The sequence below is a fragment of the Hyaena hyaena genome, unplaced genomic scaffold, assembly GCF_003009895.1.
Source record: "Hyaena hyaena isolate Hyena2069 unplaced genomic scaffold, ASM300989v1 scaffold_599, whole genome shotgun sequence".
Taxonomy (NCBI): Eukaryota; Metazoa; Chordata; class Mammalia; order Carnivora; family Hyaenidae; genus Hyaena; species Hyaena hyaena.
The window spans coordinates 883-21,505 of NW_024081230.1; the positions used below are offsets into that span (position 1 = coordinate 883).

At 37.5% G+C, this 20,623-nt stretch overlaps 1 protein-coding gene across 1 annotated transcript in view; it reads right to left on the bottom strand.

The window, feature by feature from the left end:
- Positions 1–1,347: 1,347 nt before the first annotated feature.
- The window catches only part of SNX6 (sorting nexin 6), a gene marked incomplete at its 3' end in the record, with an annotated part of 52,505 nt that continues 33,229 nt past the window's right edge, over positions 1,348–20,623 (bottom strand). Inside the window, exons 7-11 of the mRNA XM_039256978.1 lie at positions 19,552–19,647; positions 17,564–17,669; positions 9,945–10,020; positions 7,015–7,054; positions 1,348–1,434 (exon numbers count right to left, since the gene is read on the bottom strand). Coding sequence (XP_039112909.1) covers positions 1,348–1,434; positions 7,015–7,054; positions 9,945–10,020; positions 17,564–17,669; positions 19,552–19,647 — 405 coding nt within the window. The remainder of the gene's footprint in view (positions 1,435–7,014; positions 7,055–9,944; positions 10,021–17,563; positions 17,670–19,551; positions 19,648–20,623) is intronic.

Genomic DNA, 20,623 nt, shown 5'->3' on the forward strand with positions numbered 1-20,623 from the left:
AGGGTTTGAGCTCATGAACTGTGAGATCATGACCTGAGCCAAAGCCAAGAGTCAGAAACTTGACCAACTGAGGCACCCAGGCACCTTAAAGGTTTTATTTCTTAAGTAACCTCTACACTCAATGTGGGGCTTGAACTCAAGATCCTGAGATCATGAGTCATAAATAGCCCTCGCAGGGTTTGTAATTTGATAAGGAATGAAAAATTCGCATTCAAATCACCAGGGATCACATGTAAATTTTCTGTACAATATATACTGATTCATAAATTAACACTAAATTTGTAGTACCTGAGCCACTAAGTTTTCAGTCTTTTTCAGACGTTTCTGTTAAACATTTTTTGGACAGTAAAAGTTTTAGTCTTACACACACACAGACTTCCTAAATGAAATTTGGTTCCCTGGGTGGCTCAGTCGGTTGAGCGACCCGACTCGAGATTTCAGCTGAGGTCATGATCTTGCATCTGGTGGGTTTGAGCTCTCTGTGCTGACAGTGCAGAGCCTGCTGCATTTCTCGGTCTCCCTCTCTCTGCCCTTATCCCCCCAACTTTCAAAAATAAACAAACAAACATTAAAGAAAACAAAAGGAAATCTGAGTTGCCTTAAAATAAAACAATCCTGGATTTAGAGCTCACTCACCCTCAAGAGACTTACATTGACCCAAATCAGGCATCCTTTAGCTATAGGATTTTACTTTTTGTTTTGAAGGCATTTTACCTGAATGAATATACCAAATTTATTAAAAAAAAAAATTCCAGACTATGCTGTATCAGAAGTTTATGGAGGAAACACTTTTTTAGTTATATTATTATTTTTAAAGATTTTTGAGAGAGAGAGTGAGAGAGCACACGCTCGCACAACGGGGGGATGGATAGAAAGAGAGGGAGACACAGAATCTGAAACAGGCTCCAGGCTCCAAGCTGTCATCACAGAGTGTGACATGGGGCTGAACTCATGAACCACAAGATCATGATCTGAGCCAAAGCCTGATGCTTAACCAACTGAGCCACCCAGGCACCCCAAGTTTTTATTTTTTATTTTTTATTTATTTATTTTTTTTTCCAAGTTTTTATTTTTTTAAATAAGCACTAGGCCCCACGTGGGGCATGAACTCATGACCCCAAGATTAAGAGTTGCATGCTACCATCTGAGCTAGCCAGGCACCCTGATAGAGGAAACATTTATGTGGGGTTTTCTGACCTATAATTTGTAAAAGTAGAAAAAAATTCACACTTGAAAATAAAATTTAAAATCAAGAGATAACTTTCAATAATCTTAAGTCTAACCTCTAAAGAGATGGCTTTTTATAAAACAGTCCATTTAAAAAAAAACAATGAACAATCAAGTTACCTTAGCAGCTTGAGATTCCCTTAAGTAATATTTTAAAAGGTCAGAAAGTTTGAGGTCCTCATCAGCAGACACTCGTGCTTCTATTTTCTGAAAAAGGGGGAAAAAAAACCAGGCATTTAATTAGCACATATTCTACACCCAACGTTTTCTTTCTCAATTACTATAAAAAAATTAGTTACAAATATCTATATTATCCATTCCTATTTAACCTAAGTTTTTTCACCTTCTCCTTTCTACTAGCCTATTACTTTTCTTCATGATTATGACAAGAAATGAATAGAAAAAATGAGACCAAATGAAATTAGTGAGTTTATGGAAGGACTCAATATCTGATTGAAGTTTCCAGTTAGACTGCATTCTAGTACCATCTTTCAGCATCACTTACATTTTCTCTCTTGTTACTTCCTTTCAGTGATATGTATACATGATTTTAAAGTGATAAAGGCTAACGACAGTAGGCTAGGTAACTCAAACCAATCTTCCTACTGAGAACAACCAGAAAATACAGTCAAAACATTACCAAAATGTGCCTGAAGACACCATAGAGTAATAAACAGATGTGGTTAGTTTGAGTTGGGATAAAATGAGAAGCAGCCATGTCAGACTAACAAGATGAAACTCTTCAATTCAGTATGGAGAGATAGACAATAAGGATGTATTGTGTCAACCAAACACAATATAAGGACCTTGTTTGAATCTAGGTCAAATTAACTCCACTGTAAAAAGCCATGTGAGGCAACTAGGAACATCTATCTACTGAGAATTTGGTGACATCAAGGGAAATCATTGATAACTGTATTGACTACATTATAATTAATTCTTATCTTTTAAAATTTTTATTTATTTATTTTGAGAGTGGAGAGAGAGAGGGAATCTCAAGCAGGCTCTGTACTCAGCACAAAGCCTGATGAGGGACTCGATCCCACAAACCATTAGATCATGATCTGAGCTGAAATCAAGAGTTGGAGGTTTTACTGACTGAGCCACCCAGGCGCCCCTAATTCTTATCTTTAAAAAAAAGAGAGATGTGGGGACGCCTGGGTGGCTCAGTCGGTTAAGCATCCCACTTCAGCTCAGGTCATGGTCTCACGGTTCGTGGGTTCGAGACCTGCGTCAGGCTCTGTGCTAACAGCCAGCTCGGAGCCTGGAGCCTGTTTCAGATTCTGTATTTCCCTCTCTCTCTGACTTTCCCCTGTTCATGCTGTCTCTCTCTCAGAAATAAACAAAACATTAAAAAGAAAAAGAGATGTGCACGAAGAGCAGAAACAGAATGAACATGGACATTTTGGGGAAAAAGCGCTTTAAGCAATGGAGAAGAATTTAACATTCAGGAAATCTGGGTGACCCATGTATAGGAATTCCTTGTACTATTCTCACAAATTTTCTGTATGTCCGAAATTATTGTTGAAATAAAATTAAAATTTAAAGCCCTACACATCCAACAGAATAACTACAATAAAAAAAGACAACAGCAAGTATTGCAAGCTGTGCAGCAACCCAATGCTCACATTTATTCTGATGGGAATGTAAATTGGTATGTACAATCACTTTGGGAAAAGGTTTGGCACGATCTATGAAAGCTTTTCATGTGGATACCCTAAGACCCCTAATCTCCCTCCTGGTTATTATATACCTGACAGAAATACCTACTTGTTTTTAGCTGAAAATATGTAAGAATGGTCTTAGAAGTACTATTTGTAAACAGCCCCAAACTAGAAACTATCCAAATGCCTACCAACAGTAGGACAGATGAATGAATTTAGGTATATTCTTGCAAAGGTAAGGTTTATAGCAAGAGGAATAAAGGAACGATACCTACATGCCAACAACATGGATGAATTGGGGCTCCTGGGTGGCTCAGTTGGTTAAGCATCTGATTATTTTGGCTCAGGTCATGATTTCATGGTTTGTGAGATTGAGCCCCCAGCCGGGCTCTGGCTTGTAGCATGGAGCCTGCTTGGGATTTTCTCTCTCTTCCTCGCTCACTGCCCCTCCTCCCACTTGTGCATGCGCACTCTATCAGTAAATTAACTTAAAAAAAGAAACAGAAAAACAAAAATACACAGGGGCGCCTTTGTGGCTCAGTCAGTTAAGCATCTGACTCTGGATTTCAGGTCAGGTTGTGATCTCATGGTTCTTGAGTTCTAGCCCCACATAGGGCTCCATGTTGGCAGTGTTTGGGACTCTCCCCCCGCCGCCCCATTCCTCCCCAGCTCTTTCTCTCTCTTTCAAAGTAAATAAACTGGAAAGAAAGAGAAAGAAAGAAAGAAAGAGAGAGAGAGAGAGAGAGAGAGAGAGAGAGAGAGAGAGAGAGAAAGAAAGAAAGAAAGAAAGAAAGAAAGAAAGAAAGAAAGAAAGAAAGAAAGAAGGAGAAAGAAAGAAAGAGAGAGGAAGGGAGGAAGGAAGGAGGAAAAAAAAAAGGAAAGTACTTCTCTGCCTCTTCTGAAAAAGAAAAAACAAAACTAAATAAAAAAATAAATACAGATGAATCTTATATATGTAATGTTGAGCAAATGGAACCAAACATAAAAGTTACACACTGAATGAGGTACTTACAAAAAATACGAAAATAAAATTAATCTCTGCTGTTAGAAGCTAAGATGGTAGTTACCCTAGGCAGGAGGTAGCAACTCAGAAAAAAGCTGAAGTGGGGGGCAGGGCATCTGGGTTGCTGGCAAATTTTCTTTTTTTTTGTTTTTGTTTTAATTTTATTTATTTTGAGAGAAAGACAGTCACTGAGTACGCACGTCCAGAAGAGGGGAGGGGCAAAATAGAGGGGGTAGAGAGAATTCCAAGCAGGCTTGGGGTGCCTGGGTGGCTCAGCTGGTTGAGTGTCAGACTTCAGCACGGGTCATGATCTCACAATTTGTGAATTTGAACCCTGCATCAGACTCTGTACTTACAGCTCGGAGCCTGGAGCCTGCTTCAGATTCTGTGTCTCCCTCCCTCTCTCTGCCCCTACCCTGCTCCCATTCTGTCTCTTTCTCTCTCTCTTAAAAAAAAAAAATAAAGAAAGAAAGAAAAAGAAACAAAAAAGAAACATTAGAGTTGGATACTTAACTGACTGAGCCACCCAGGTGCTCCTAAATGTTCTATTTCTTGATCTGGGTGTTCATTATATGGGTGTGTTAAATTTCACTGAGGTGTATACTTCTCATATATGCTCTTTCTTATATGTAAAATATGTTTCAATAAAAAGAAAAAACCTTGGAGCTTCTTAAGAAATATTCCCATATAGAGAAATAAACTTAGGAAACTTCTTAGCCTAACAGTAAAATGCACAGACATAAATATATTCAAAATTGACAGATAAATTTAGATAAACTGATTTATTAGAAAAATCTAGGTAACATGTTAGATGGAAGTTGGGTGCTTTTAAATATGGCTCCTCTCTCCTTCCATTAAGGAGTATGGGTATGTATCCCCTCCCCTTGAATCTGGGCCCTAACATTGCTTGACCAATACAGAAGTGACGCTGTGCCAGTTTCCAAGCCTTAATGAAACTAGCAATTTCCCTTCCCATTTTTCAGGATGCTTGCTTTTGAGCCACTATACTGTGAGGAACCCTTAGCAGCTCCATGGAAAAGCAACATGCAAGTGTTACAGCCAATAGCGCTGGCTAAAGTCTCAGCTGGTAGCCAGTATCACCCCCAGATATCTGAGTAAAAGAGCCTCCAGAGTATTCTAGCCCACCACTTTCCTATGTTCTCTGCTGAGGCCCCAGACATCATGGAGCAGAGGCAACCCACCTCTGTTCCACCTTTTGTGAATTCTTGACCCAAACAATTCATCAGAATAATAAAATGGCTGTTCTTTTAAGCTACTAATTTTAGGATGGTTTGTTCCACAGCGATAATAACCAGAACAACACCAAGACGCCAAAAGAAATGAAGACTGTGGTGCCTATGGCAATGTGCCATCTAGGTCTCCTTCATGAGAAAATGCTTGCCGCAAGGAGCATAGTTGGTTGAGAGTCTCAACTGCAATCTCTCTAGATCAGAACAATATTCATCCCAAGGTTATGATGCATCCTTTCCTCCCTGCCTCAGCTACACCCGGTGACAGAGCACAAGGGCAGTAGTGCTAGCCCATTCTTGCCTGATGCAGTACTTGCCTCTAATGAGCAACTTTGGCTGAGGGACTCCCTTTTGATCTGGACAAAACTTTTAAAAACTACACTACAGTCTGAACTCCTCTCCAGCCCCTCCCTTCCTCTGCCCTTTCCTTTCGCAGGTATAGACCTGCACTATGGTCTGACGGCTCTTCATGTTTATCCTGCTCCTCCCTCTTCGTTCTTCCCAATAAATCTCTTGTATGTCTAATCTCATCTTGACATTTACTTCTGCAGGAATACTAACTCATAAAACTGTTTTGTGACAGACCCCTTTTCTTTTGATGTAAACACACAGAAAACGGTATCTTCCTGGAAAATGCTCATTTGTACAAATACCAAAGGTGAAATAATGGGCTTTCTGGACCCTTCACTATAGCAACATTTATGTATTTAATGATGGTTTCCTTTATAAGAAAGTAACTCCTTTTCTTTTACTTATATTCACTATGCATTACTCAATTGACAAAGTCGTGTTGAAATCAGATTTCTACAATGGACTAGCCAGTTCCAATCTCAGGTAAGCACCATTAAACATGTAATAAACATTTTCACTATTTTATAAACTTTATTTAACTACTTATTTATTTTAAACTTTTTTTTTAAGTTTATTTTTGAGAGAGAGAGAGAGAGAGAGAGAGAGAGAGAGAGAGAGAGGCAAAGTATGAGTGGGGGAGGGACAATGGGAGAAGGCAACACAGAATCCGAAGCAGGCTCCAGGCTCTGCGCTAGCTGTCAGCACAGAGCCTGACACGGGGCTTGAAACCACAAATTGCGAGATCATGACCTGAGCCAAAGTCGGACGCTCAACCGACTGAGCCACCCAGGCGCCCCTCTATAAACTTTATCAGAGTATCTAAGACTAATTATATCTAAGACTAATCCCTGAAACTCAAGACTACCATCAATATTAAAGAATTATTACTATGAATTTAACCTTTCTGTGGTTGTATATTTGCCTCATATTGTTAAACTCACTTTAAAAAAGTGTTTATTTTTAAGAGAAAGAGAGAGAGCGTGAGCAGGGGAGAGGAAGAGAGAGGGAGACAGAGGATCCTAAGCAGGCTCTGTGCTGACAGCAGCCAGCCCAAAGTGGGACTCAAACTCATGAACCCTGACATCATGACCTAAGCTGAAGTTGGATGCTCAACTGACTGAGCCACCAAGGCACCCCAATATAACTCACTTTTAAACCAGTATGTCATGGGGGATCAAAAGTAATACAATCTTGGTAAAATTATAATAAATCTAAAACGTTCTTCTATCATACAAAGCCCTAGAAAAAGATCATTCTTCATAAAAATAAACTCGTCTCCATAATGAACATGTTCACTGATCAAGAATATGAACTTTTACAAATACCAAAAGGCTGTAACAAAATTTTAAAAAATGAGTTTCCTGAAAAAAAGCCTCACAATTTTCAAATCTAAATCTGTCTCTTCATTCCTTCTGAAGTAGAACTCATCTTTCTCAGTAAAGTTAAACACAATCATAATAGGTTAAACAGTACTGTATGCAATGATTTAGACTTCCAAAGGTTAACGGATAGTACTTACTCTGGTTTTATCAAATAGTTCTGAAACTTTGAGAAAAAACCTGAAAGGGAAAAATATTTCATCAGTAGCCAGCTTTGAAATGATTTTCCAATTCAAACGTTGAGAGAATATGCCCTGAAACCGTAATAATAATGAACATTGTTATTTTACTACAGTTATATTTGATGGTCTTGTTCACTGCAGACTTCATTTAGTTCAACATCTCTGTACTTCCACCCATAACAGATAACTTGGAAACTGCTGTTACAGAAAGTCTTCCCCCTTCAAGGTAACAATCTAAGTCATATATTTATTTATTTTTAACTTTTTAAAAATTTAAGTTTTTCCCCCTAATCTCTACACCCAGTGTGGGGCTTGAACTCACAACCCCTGCATCAAGAGTGAGCATGGCTCCACTGAGCCAGCAGGCACCCCTAAGCCATATATTTAAACCAAAAAAATTTTTCCTTATATTCTTTTAGTATGTCACATGAGAATAAAGTCTATGATTTCAAAATTCTTATAGAAGTACAGAACAATCAGACCCAAAGAGACAAAAGGCTGATTTAAAAGGAAAACATTAAGGTTGGAATAGCTCTTGAAGTTATCTGATAGTTATACTTTAAACACCTTTAAATAGAGTTGCTTTGTTTTAGAAAATAACAGAAATGAATAACCAATTTCTATCTCAAAATTCATGTTCACTTTTAACTAAATAGCCCCTCTCTCAATGCTGATACCGACTAAAAAATATCCCATTGCACATCTATTAAAAGAGTATTCTGTAAAGTATGTAATTACTGGTGACGTTATAACTGGATGAGGGCAAGTACTACTAAATGCTAAAACACTATTTTATGAACTTTGTTTTACTAAAAAGAACTTGCTCTGACAGGTTTATGCCCCGTAACATATGGCAAGGTTAACTTTTTCTTATCAAAGACTTACAAACTCTTAAAAAAAATTTTTTTTATGTTTATTCATTTTTGAGAGACAGAGAGAGATGGAGCGTGAGCAGGGGAGGGGCTGAGAGAGAAGGAGACACAGAATCTGAAGGAGGCTCCAGGCTCTAAGCTGTCAGCACAGAGCCTGATGCGGGTTCAAACCCATGAACCATGAAATCATGACCTGAAGTCAGACGCTTAACTGACTGAGCCACCCAGGCACCCCAAGACTTACGAACTCTTCGGAAAGGTAGCATGTTAATTAATGTAAGCCATATATATATATTGCTCTGGCGAGAAACTTGGATCTTTGGATCTTGCATGTCTACTAAGGCAAGATACACTAGAAAAAAGTTTCAAGATGTGGTTCAGAAAAAGGCATAAACTAGGAAAGTAGTTTCGTCACTTAAAATTGAAAAAAAAAGTTTGGATTATTTTTCAATGAAGAGTTGGGTTTAAACAATATTATAGGAAGAACTAAAATTAACCATGATTAGAGTAATGCGGAAAGCTAACATAAATTAAATAAAGGACAGTTGTGTAAGCAAACATCCAGAGAGTATTTCCATCCTAACGTGTCCAACATCTATCTATCTGGTCACCCTAGGACTGCCTTGAGATTCACTAAACTTATAAACTAGAATAACCAACCTCTTTAAAAATTATAAACTGATAGCATCACATTTTACTTTAAAAGTCAATTTGGCCTCCAAAGAAATACATACATACATATATATACAGTATATTCTAATTTCAGGATATTTCTTTATAATAAATTTCATCAAAACCTAAGAACATTTTGACCTAAGTTCTGTGTCTCTTCCTTACACATACATACATGTCAGCCAATTTTCATCAAATAAGACTTTGTAAATGTTAAAATTACATACATTAAAGTCAATTTTTATTTTTCAGATTTTCTTTTTAAATGTTTGTATGTATGTTTTATTTATTTCTGAGAAAGAGAGAGAGAGAGACAGCATGAGCAGGGGAAGGTCAGAGAGAGAGGGAGATACAGAATCTGAAACAGGCTCCAGGCTCTGAGCTAGCAGTCAGCACAGAGCCCAACACGGGGCTTGAACCCACGAACCGTGAGATCATGACCTGAGCCGAAGCTGGATGCTTAACCAACTGAGCCACCCAGGCACCCCTAAATTTTTGAGAGAGAGAGCATGAGTTAGGGAGAGGCAGAGATGAGACAGAGGATCTGAAGCAGGCTATGTGCTGATAGGAGAGCCAGATGTGGGGCTTGAACCCATGAACCGTGAGATCATGATCTGAGTAGAAGTTGGAGGCTTAACTGACTGAGCCACCTGGGTGCCCCTATTTTTCAGATTTAAGAAATAAGAGAGAAAGGGAAGAGAGGAAAAAACAAAAACAAAAATACAACAACAACAACGATCCAAGTTTATAAAGAAGCTCCTTATTAATTTTTTTCCAAAGAAATGTGCTCTTAAAAAAATTTTTTTAACGATTTTATTTCTTTTTGAGAGTGAGACAGAGCACAAGTGGGGACGGGGCAGAGGTGGGGGGCAGGGGACACAGAATCTGAAGCAGGCTCCAGGCTCTGAGCTGTCAGCCCAGAGCTCAACGTGGGGCTCGAACTCACAGACTGCGAGATCATGACCTGAGCCGAAGTCGGACGCTTAACCAACTGAGCCACCCGGGCGCCCCTTACTGATGTGTTTTGACGAAGATAATCTAAATGCCCACTGGGTCAGGCATTCTGTGTGCCTAGGCTGCTAGCAAAATTTTTGTTTTATTTAATGTTTTAAAACTTTTTAAAAAATGTTTATTTTTGAGAGACAGAGAGACAGAATGTGAGTGGGAATGAGCAGAGAGAAAAGGAGACCTAGAATCCGAAGCAGGCTCCAGGCTCTGAGCTGGCAGCATAGAGCCTGACATGGGGCTCAAACCCACAAACCACAAGATCGTAACCTGAACTGAAGTTGGACACCTAACCAACTGAGCCACCAGGCGACCCATGTTTTAAATCAGAATCCTTACTTGCATATATCTGTAGAATCCTGAGTTCCTAGAGCATATAGTGAAGAACCAATCCTATTGTAATCATCTGCAGCACCTATGGAAAAGATTGTTAGAATTTAATATATTTATTCATTGATGCAAAAATACTTATTGCGCACTTACCTGCTAAACCATGTGTATGCAGTATGAGATACCCCAAGTCTGGTGAAGGAAATGACAGTAACTATAATACAATTTGATGGACTATTCTATCAGAGTATTCTATCAGAAGTAGGTACAAATTACTCTGGGAGCAGGGCAAACCTGAGTAAGTTAGGGAAGGATTTATAGATACTACCGAGTGAGTCAGAACTTGCAGGATAAGCAAATCTTTACTAGGCAAAATGGAGGGGAGAGCATTCTGGATAAAGAGAAGAGCATGGATAAAGACCAATGAGACATAAAGGAGCACAGTATATTCAGACAGCCTTCTAGGAAGAAAGCACTATAAGGGTACAAAGGGTAGTGGATGGAGTTGAAGACGGAAAAATAAATTGGAGGTATCTTGGGGGAGAAATGGGTTTCTGGATGCCATGATAAAGTCTGGATTTGATCTTATAAGAATGGGTGTTATTAAACATTTAAAAATAACAGTAGTGGTAAAATCAACCTGCTGCCTGGAATAAAGACTAGAAGTGGAGACACAGAAGGCAGAGTAACGAACAAGGAAATTTTTGTGTCAGATACTGATTGTTAGGATAAAAGCAGCGAAAACAGTGACAGCAGACAGGAACAACAAGGCTGGAAGATATTTAGGAAACCTAATAGGTAGGATTTTACAATTAGGAAATCCTAAAAGGATTACAAACAGGAGACCTGAAGTAGGAGGAAAAATTATGGAGCTTGGGAAGCTAGATGAATGGCGGTAGCACCATACCCTTGGGTTCTAGAAAGCAAAGTATTCAATTTCAGCATAATACTCTTTCTATTTCTAGGGCTCACCGCATAGGACAACTTGTTGAGAAAAGATTACTTGTTTCAGAAAAAGGACAGTACTGTGCATTGGTTAAGTGCCTGGACCTGGAACCAAATTGCTTAGGGTCTAATCCCAGTTTACCAGCTATATGACCTTGAGCTTATCACTTAACCTGTGTATGCCTTGCTTTCTTCATCTGGAAAGGAGGATAATAATGGTACCAGTCTCATATAATTACTGAGATTAAGTGAGTTAATCAATGTTACTATATATCTGACACATAGTAAGTATAGTACTATATAAATGTTTGCTATTATTGATGAAATCCAAAACATGTCTATTTTGTATGGAAATTCTCACTTATCCCCAGTAGTACGTTTACAAGTTTTAATGTGTTTATTCTCTAACAAAACAGTAATCCTTACATTATACTTTATGTTGCACAAAGTTACATTCAACTGATAAGGCTGAGATTTGGTGACTATTTACTTACTGTTATTCAAAACAGATCTATTCTGATATCTTTCATAAAGATACTCTGAATACAAACTTTGGACTCTGGTAACTTCTACATATGAGACTCTTCACTATTAACCTAAAAATTTAAGTTAAAAAATCACATAAAGGGGGGCGCCTGGGTGGCTTGGTCGGTTGAGCGTCCGACTTTCGCTTAGGTCATGATCTCGCGGTTCGTGGGTTCGAGCCCCGCGTCGGGCTCTGTGCTGACTGCCGGCTCGGAGCCTGGAGCCTGTTTCAGAGTCTGTGTCTCCCTCTCTCTCTCTGACCCACCCCTGTTCACGCTATCTCTCTCTCTCNAAAAAAAAAAAAAAGAATGTTTTTAAAAAAAAAAAAAAAATCACATAAAGGTTGGTTTATTGAGTCAGGAATAAAAAATGATTTGTGTCCAATATCAGATACATTAATATTTTATACTTAAACTGACCCTGAAATTTTTTATTATTATTTTTAATGTTTAGTTAATTTTGAGGGAGAGAGGGAGAAAGAAAGCAGGGGAAGGGCAAAGAGAGAGAAACAGACAGACACGCAGACTCCAAAACAAGCTCCAGGCTCTGAGCTGTCAGCACAGAGCCTGACGTAGGGCTCGAACCGTGAGATCATGACCTGAGGCAAATTGAGGTTTAACCGACTCAGCCACCCAGGCACCCCGGAGATTATTTTTTAGATCAAGAAATTCCTGTCTCCTAGTATCTGGCTCTGAGAACACTGCCCTTTTTGGCTATTACATTATTATATGATCACAGAAAATAAGCAAACTGGCTTGATTTTATACACATCACAGTGATGCTGAAAAGCCTAATTTTTCATAGTCTTGCCCAGTTAAGTTTATGCATTGTAAAAAAGGTTTTACTTTATTATAATGTTATAATACTGTATATAATAATTATATGTAATAATTATAATTTTGTAAAACAGGTTCACCGTCGTTTCTCTTAAAAGTACTGTTCCATTTGGCCAAATAGAATAAATAAGAATCATTATGTTATCTTAACAGATGATTCTCTACCTTTATAGTTCTTTATGTTTCCATAGCACAAATATATATCTCTATTAAAGGACTGATTATAATATACTGTTATTTTCTGCTTTTCATGTTTATCTCACCTGAAAAATTATTACCTCCTTAAGGGTAAAGACTATATTTTCTTCATCTTGAAATTACCAATGCCTAACATTATGGTTGGCAAACACACAGGCCAATGTTTATAAACTATTTTGCTTTATTTTTTACTTAATTTTACTTATTCTGTCCTGTCCTGTCCTATCCTGTCCTATGTAGATTCCATGCCCAACATGGGGCTTGAACTCATGACCCTGAGATAAAGAGTCACAGACTCAGGTGTGCCTGGGTGAGACTCAGTTAGTTGAATATCACACTCTTGGTTTCGGCTCATGTCAAACATGGAGCCTGCTTAGGATTCTCTTTCTCTCTCTCTCTCTCTCTGCCGCTCCATCTGGTGCTCTCTCTTAAAACAAAACAAAACAAAACAAAACAAAACAAAACAAAACAAAACAAAAAAAAGAGTTGCCTGCTCTACTGACAGCCACCCAGGTGTCCCTGAGCTAAATAACTTTAAAACAATTTTTAAAGTATAGTACGATTCTATTTTTTAAAAATTTTTTAAGATTTTAGTTTTAAGTAATCTCTTCATCCAACGTGGGGCTCTAACCTACAACCTCGAGATCAAGAGTCACACATTGTATTGACTAAGCCAGCCAGGCACCTCGCTAGGATTCCATTTTAAATAACTGAATCTAAACTTAAGAATACTCCTAATTATTACAACGAACACTAGTATATATATCATTTCATAGTTACAAAGTTTTTCTTTCTTGAGGGGGTACAGGTGAGGCCTATGGACTCCAGCCTGGTTCAGGTGGTGGAGTATGGGGTACTGCTGGGGCCCAAGAGGGTGCACTATGTGACTCTGGGTGTGTAGTGGGAGTAAGTGTAGGTCTTGATGGAGGGACAGGTAGAGGACAGTCTAAAAGACAGAGTTTCTCTTAACAGAGGAATAAAACATGTGAGACAATTTATCCTTAATGTCATTTTATAAACAAGGGAACCAATATAATACCAATTAATTATGTGACTTGCCCAATGCTCTAGAGCAAATCGGTAATAAATCTAGGAAGGAATTCAAGCTTCCCGCACTTTTCACTTTATACTTCTTTTTTTTTTTTTTTAATTTTTTTAATGTTTTTGTTTATTTCTAGGGGAGAAAGAGAGAGAGAGAGAGAGAGAGAGACAGCGTGAGCAGGGGAGGGTCAAAGAGAGAGGGAGTCACAGACTGAAACAGGCTCCAGCCTCTGAGCTAGCAGTCAGCACAGAGCCCGACGCGGGGCTCGAACCCACGAACCGCGAGATCATGACCTAAGTGAAAGCCGGACGCTTAACCGACTAAGCCACCCAGGCGCCCCTTCACTTTATAGTTCTTAAGTACTGAACAGGCAAATATAAATACTTCATTAGAAGAAATATGTAAGTTACAAAGATAATAATAAAATATAAAAGTAACTCAATCTTCCCAAAAGAATGACACAAGAATAGAAGTTACCAAGCTAGAGACCTTATCTCCTCCTTTCTGTTACAGCAAGTAACAGTCCTACAAAACGGAGGTTCTTATTTCCAGGCACCAGCTGAATTGTCTCTATAACAGAGTTCTCAAACTTTTTGGTCTAAGGACTCCTTTACACTCTTAGAAATTACTGAGGATCCAAATAATTTTGTTTATGTGGGTTCTATCTATCAATATGTACTGTATGTTTTTTAAGTAAAGCAAAATGATTAAAAGCATTAAAATCATAGTTAACCTAAGTAATATTTCACATGAAAAATATATACAGTTTGAGATTAGTGAGCAGAGTGACAATGTTACATTTTTGCAAATTTTGTCTTTATCTTAATAGAAGACAGCTATATTCTCTTACCTGCTTCTACATTCAATTTATTATAATACACTGCTTTCACTCAAATTAGTGGAGAAAATGCAGTCTCAGATATGTAGCTGTATGTAGCTATATTTTCAGATAACTGTGGATATTCTCCTTTGATACCACGCCAAAACTCAACACGTGGTAGTTTCTTTAAGAGTTAGTTGTAGTGGGGAATCTAAAATCATATCAATAAACTTTCTGAACTCTATTAAACTCCATTGGTATAAATAAGTGATACTTATCCCAAGAACTAAAAATCAATCAATACAACTGACCATATTAATAGACTAAAAAGGAAAAACGAGATGATTATCTGAACACTGCAGCAGCAAAAAGAGCATCTGAAAAGAATCCAACATTCATTCCTGATTTAAAAAAACACAACCTCTCAGATAACTAGCAATTTATAAGACACTTTTCTCACTCTGATAAAAAGCATCTAGGAAAAACCCACAGCAAACATAATTTAAGAACGAGTACCTTCCCCATAAGCTAAGGAACAAAGCAAAGATGCCTGCTCTCATCACTTCCATCCACAATGCACTAGAGCTATAGTATAGCTTCAGTACAATGGGGCAAAGACAAGAAATAAATCTAAATTGGAAAGAGGTATAATTGTTTTTATTAGCAGATGATCATCTATGGAGAAAATCATAAGGAATCTATGAAATAGTTACCAGAACTAATGAGTGAGTTTATTTAGTAAGATTGCAAGTAATAATTTCAATATAGAAAACACACTGTATTTTTATATATTAGCAAAGAACTAGACACTGAAATGTAAAAAACACATCTTTTATGATAGATAGTATCAAAAAATAATGAGGGATCAATTTAACTAAAGGTGTATAAGATCTGTACGATGAAACTTATAAAACACTGCTGAGAGAATTTTACAGAAGACCAAACTAAATAGAGAGATATACTAATACTATGTTTATGTATCAGAAGAGTCAATATTGTTAAGATGTCAATCTTCCCTAAACTGACCTACAGATTCTATGCAACCCCAAAATCTCAGACAGCATATTTGTAGAAAGTGACAAGCTAATTCTAAAATCCATATGAATTGAAATAAGTCAATCAAAAAAAAGACAAATCCCATATGACTTCACTCATACGTGGAATTTAAGAAACAAAACAGATGAACATATGGGAAAGAAGGGGGAAGAGAAGAGAGGAAAAAAGCTACAAGAGACTCTTAACAACAGAGAGCAAATGATAAAGGATTGACAGAGGGAGCTGGGTGGGACATGGGCTAGATGGGTGATGGGTATTAAGGAGGGCATGTGTGATAAGCACTGAGTATACTTATATGGAAATAAAATAAAGAAATAAATCACGGAATTCTACTCCTGAAACCAATGTTGCACTGTATATTAACTAAATAAAATTTAAATAAAACAATAAAATTCATATGAAAACGTAAAGAATCTAGAGGGGCCAAAAAAACTTTGGTAAAGAAGAAAAAAGCTAGAAGATTTATGTTAAGAAGGGATGTTCAACATGATTAGTCATTAGGGAAATGCAAATTAAAAATTAAAACCACACAGAGACATCATTACTGACTTATAAGAATAGCTAAAATGAAAAAGAATGAGTATCCTTATTGGAAAAGATGTGGAACAATTTGAATGCCTGCGCACAGCTGGTAGGAATATAAAATGGTACAATCATTTTGGGAAAAAAAGTTTGGCAGTTTTTTAAAAAGTTAATTATACACTTACTACATGACCTGGTCATTCTACTTTTAGGTATTATCCAAGAGAAATGGAAGCACATGTCCATACAAAGACTTACATATAGATGTTTTGTGTCAGCTTTATTGTTAACAGCTAAAAGATAATAACGACCGAAATGTCCACCAATACCTGATTGTATGAACAGCTGTGGTATATCCATACAACAGAGTAATACTCAGCAACAGAAAGGAATGACCTCTCGATGCACACAACAACATGGATGAATCTCAAAATAATTTTGTTGAATTTCAAAGCCAAATAATAAAGAGTACATACAGTATGATTCCATTTATATAAAATTCCAGAAAATGCAAACTAATCTATAGAGACAAAAAGCAGACCAGTGGTTGCCTAGGGACAGGGTGAGAGGGAAGGATTAAAAAGGGCTATAAAGAAACTTGTAGAGGTGACAGATATGTGCATTATCCTGACTGTATTGATAATTTTACATATATGTCAAAACTTAGCAAATTGTATACTCTGAATACTGCAGCTTACTGATATCAATTTATACCTCAGTAAAGCTGTTAAAAAACCCCATTAGCCTATCTTCAATCTTGAATACATGATTTTATAATCATGTATTTCATTATTTAGAAAATGTCGGTTCAATGAATGATGCAGATGTTCCAAAAGTTGACACACTTCAGTATACTAAACAGTATCAAAAATATCACATTCACATATTCCCATCAATCTCCTCCCTCAGACCAGTCTTTAATTATTGGAAATAAGCTCATGGGGATGGATAAACTTTTCCAAAATTCTACTTCTTGCTGGAAAGCTTGACTTTCACCATTGTCAACAAATACTGTCAGTTGTTTTCCTTAAGGTGACAGGCTCACTTAATTTTTAAGAAAATGTCTACCAAATACTCAAGTATGAATAATCATAGTTTGTCAGTTGTTCTCTCAAGTAAAAATGGGGTTTTATGAAAAATTAACTAGTTTAGTTACAACTCAACTACTAAAATGCTTTTCTAGAGAGAACCATCATACTTCAGTAGGTAATCAAAGTGCTTTATGCATACCTCCCATTTCATCATTAAGATATTAAAACACGTGAACCCAAGGGAAGTGATTTATTAATCATTTTTACTGTTTCATCAAGGACATTCTTAATTGAAAAATTTCTTCTAATTGCAAATGCACTGTAGGAAGGAAAACAGTGACTATTAGCATAATTTGGTGTACTGCGTTGGTCTGGGCTAAGGCACCAGTAATTTTATCCACCACGGCTTTTGCATTATCAGTGTAAATCTCAACATGGTGAAAAATACAAAAAGCATCATGGACTATTATTAAGATATTTTTGACCTCACAGACTTGGTAAAAATAAAAAGAGCCCTAGGGCCAAGGCTTCACAGACCAAAGTTTGAGGACCACTGTTCTATATCAAGACTTTTAAAAACTGTAAAAAACATAGCTTTATAATTATTCCATTAAAAAAAAGGTAAGCTTTAGCCACAGAGAAAAAAGCCTTACTTTTGTGGGATCTTGTCATCCTATCAGATTTAGCAGATGCATCCTTAACTCGGTTATGATATTCTAAAAGGAATGTTCGTTCATGCTCAAAGAAATCATCTACATCCTATAGGATCAAAAGAAAATAAAATTTTTTCACTTATTTGCTTTAGTGTAATACATAAATCACTTTACCACTATAATCACAGAAAAATCCGTAAAACAGCACAGTTATCCTTAATGATCAGATATCCTACTGATTTTATCACTAATTTAAGAGCCCCACATCAGGCTCTCTTCTGTCTGTCGGCTTGGAGCCTGCTTTGGATCCTCAGTCCCCACCTCCCTCTGTCCCTCCCTTGCTCGTTCTCTCTCTCAAAATAAATAAACTTAAAAAAATAAAATTAAAAACACTTTCCTCCTTTCTAAATAGCAATCAGATTTTGAAAAGGCAGCAGTTGAAATAAGATCCATATCAACAGAACAAAAGAAAGAAAAGTCAGTACTGACAAAATGTCCTTTAAAATCTGTAAACACATGTACCACTTTTCTTAACTGTTAAAATGGGGATAAACTATCCAACTTGTAGGACTGAAGATTATATAAAGTATGGGCTACCAAATACCACATTGTAAATGTTCAAAAGATGTTACTACTAATCATACTCTATTAATAAAGTGGTTTACACTTAATGTTAAGAAAAATGTTGAATATTAATGCAAAGGAGCATTAAATGGAAAGAAACGGGGTCCTTATTAGAAAGTAGCCATGGCAAATGCACTGTCAACATACCAAGTAACCCGTCTCTGAAAACCAAAGTATAAATCAAAAAAACCGTACTTCCCACTTAAGTTTTACTGCAGACGTATCTATAAAAACAGGTAAGGGTGACAAAGCTGTACCATTTATCTCTTTCTTATTATTTGTTTCATAATGTAATATAAACATTTTTCTCTTTTAATGGTAAGAGTCCAGATAAATCAATTCCTGTACCATTTTTTAGATCAGTAAGAAATACATAGGTGTTATTTATTTATATATTTTGAAAAATTTAAATCTTTTAATGTATTTTAATTTATTTTTGAGAGAGAGAGACACACACACACACACACACACACAAGACAGTATGAGCGGGGAAGTGGCAGAGACAGAAGGAGACACAGAATATGAAGCAGGCTTCAGGCTCCAAGCTGACAGCACAGAGCCCGATGTGGGGCTCGAACTCACAAACCATGAGATCACAACCTGAACCAAAGTCAGATGCTTAACTGACTGAGCCACCCAGGTGCCCCTAAATCTGTATTTTTATTTATTTATTTATTTACTTAAGCAAACTCTATGCCCAATGTGGAGCTTGAATTCATGACCCCGAGATCAAGAGTATCATGCTCTACCTGAGCCAGCCAGGCACCCCAAGACAAGACTAAAACTTCAAAGAAGCTCTTCTGACTCCAGAACTGAACCCAAGTCTGCCCCTGACATTTGTTAAGACCAAGGGCAAATGTACAAATGGAGGCAGCCCCACTCTGTGCCCCACCCTGCAGCTCTATAAGGCTCCTAGAGAAACCTCCTATTATGTAACAGGACATTCCATCCTGCACACTGGTCTCCCCTGTGCCTTCCCTCTCCCTAGCTGCCCCATGGTCACCCTTGACTACCCATAAGGTACACACACTGGAGGATGAACTTAGGGAAGAAGCCCACAGAAGAGGAAGACTTGGCTTCAGATGTGGGCAAAGAAATAAGGGGTTCCAGATACCTCAAGCATGGTCTAGTTTAGAGGGAAGGGGTATGTGCTCCAGGTGGGCAAATCCCCTTGGACTGAAGAACTCTCACCCCTAAGACCTCTAAAGAGTGGAATCTAGGGTGAGGGGCCCAGTTTCCTAGGCCTAAGCATTCTATGTTCAAACTTCTCTTTTACTCCAATAGTCACCTGCACATCTGAAATCTCTATCTTCTTAAAAGTGGATTCTCAAACCAATACCTCTGTTAATCAAATAAAATCTTACCTTTACTCCTGAAACAATTACTCCATCTGCTGATTTAACCATGTTTTTGAAGAAATCTTCAAGTTTCTCTTTTTTATTTTTTCCTCTCACACTCAGCTGAAAGAAAGGTAAACTTAAGTTGGCAAATTTTTTGTTTGGATTACATATGTAAAGTAACGCCTCTTTTATTCTCTGACATCAAAACGGCAATCTCAACAGACCTTAGTTGTTTTTTAAAAAAATATTTTTAATTTTTAAATATTTATTTTTGGGGGCGCCTGGGTGGCTTAGTCGGTTAAGCGTCAGACTTTCGCTTAGGTCATGATCTCACGGTTCGTGGGTTTGAGCCCCGCGTCGGGTTCTGTGCTGACTGCCGGCTCAGAGCCTGGAGCCTATTTCAGAGTCTGTGTCTCCCTCTCTCTCTGACCCTCCCCTGCTCATGCTGTCTCTCTCTCTCTCTCCTAGAAATAAATAAAACATTTAAAAAAATAAATAAATAAATAAATAAATATTTATTTTTGAATCCAAGTGAGAGATGAGAGTATGAGTGAGGGGGGGACAGAGAGAGAGGGAGACACAGAATCTCAAGTGGGCTCCACGCTTGGAGCTGTCAGTACAGAGCCCGATGCGGGGCTCAAACCCACAAACTGTGAGATCATGACCTGAGCCAAAGTTGGACACTTAACTGACTGAGCCACCCAGGCGCCCCTTAAAGGATCCTAGTTTTTAAACTTAATACTGTGACAATTTCATCACATATATCAGTGATTTTCAAATTTTAAGGCATTCAAAAGGAGGCTGGCCTCACTCTCAAAGATTCAGATTCAGGTGATCTATAATAAGGCCTAGATATCTCAAATTTTATATTTGATAATTCCACTGCAAGTAGCCTTCTCATCATATAAATAGTACTATATGAAGACAACTAAAAATGTAATTCAGGAGTTCTTTTAAAGACGTAAAATTTATTGGAGTATAATACACCATCATATAATTCTGTAAAAGCTTTGAAAATATATTCTGAAAATTCTTCACTCTGAACTCCTCCAAAAATCATGTCTTGTCCTGTTTTGGGGGTTAGCACTTTGCAGTA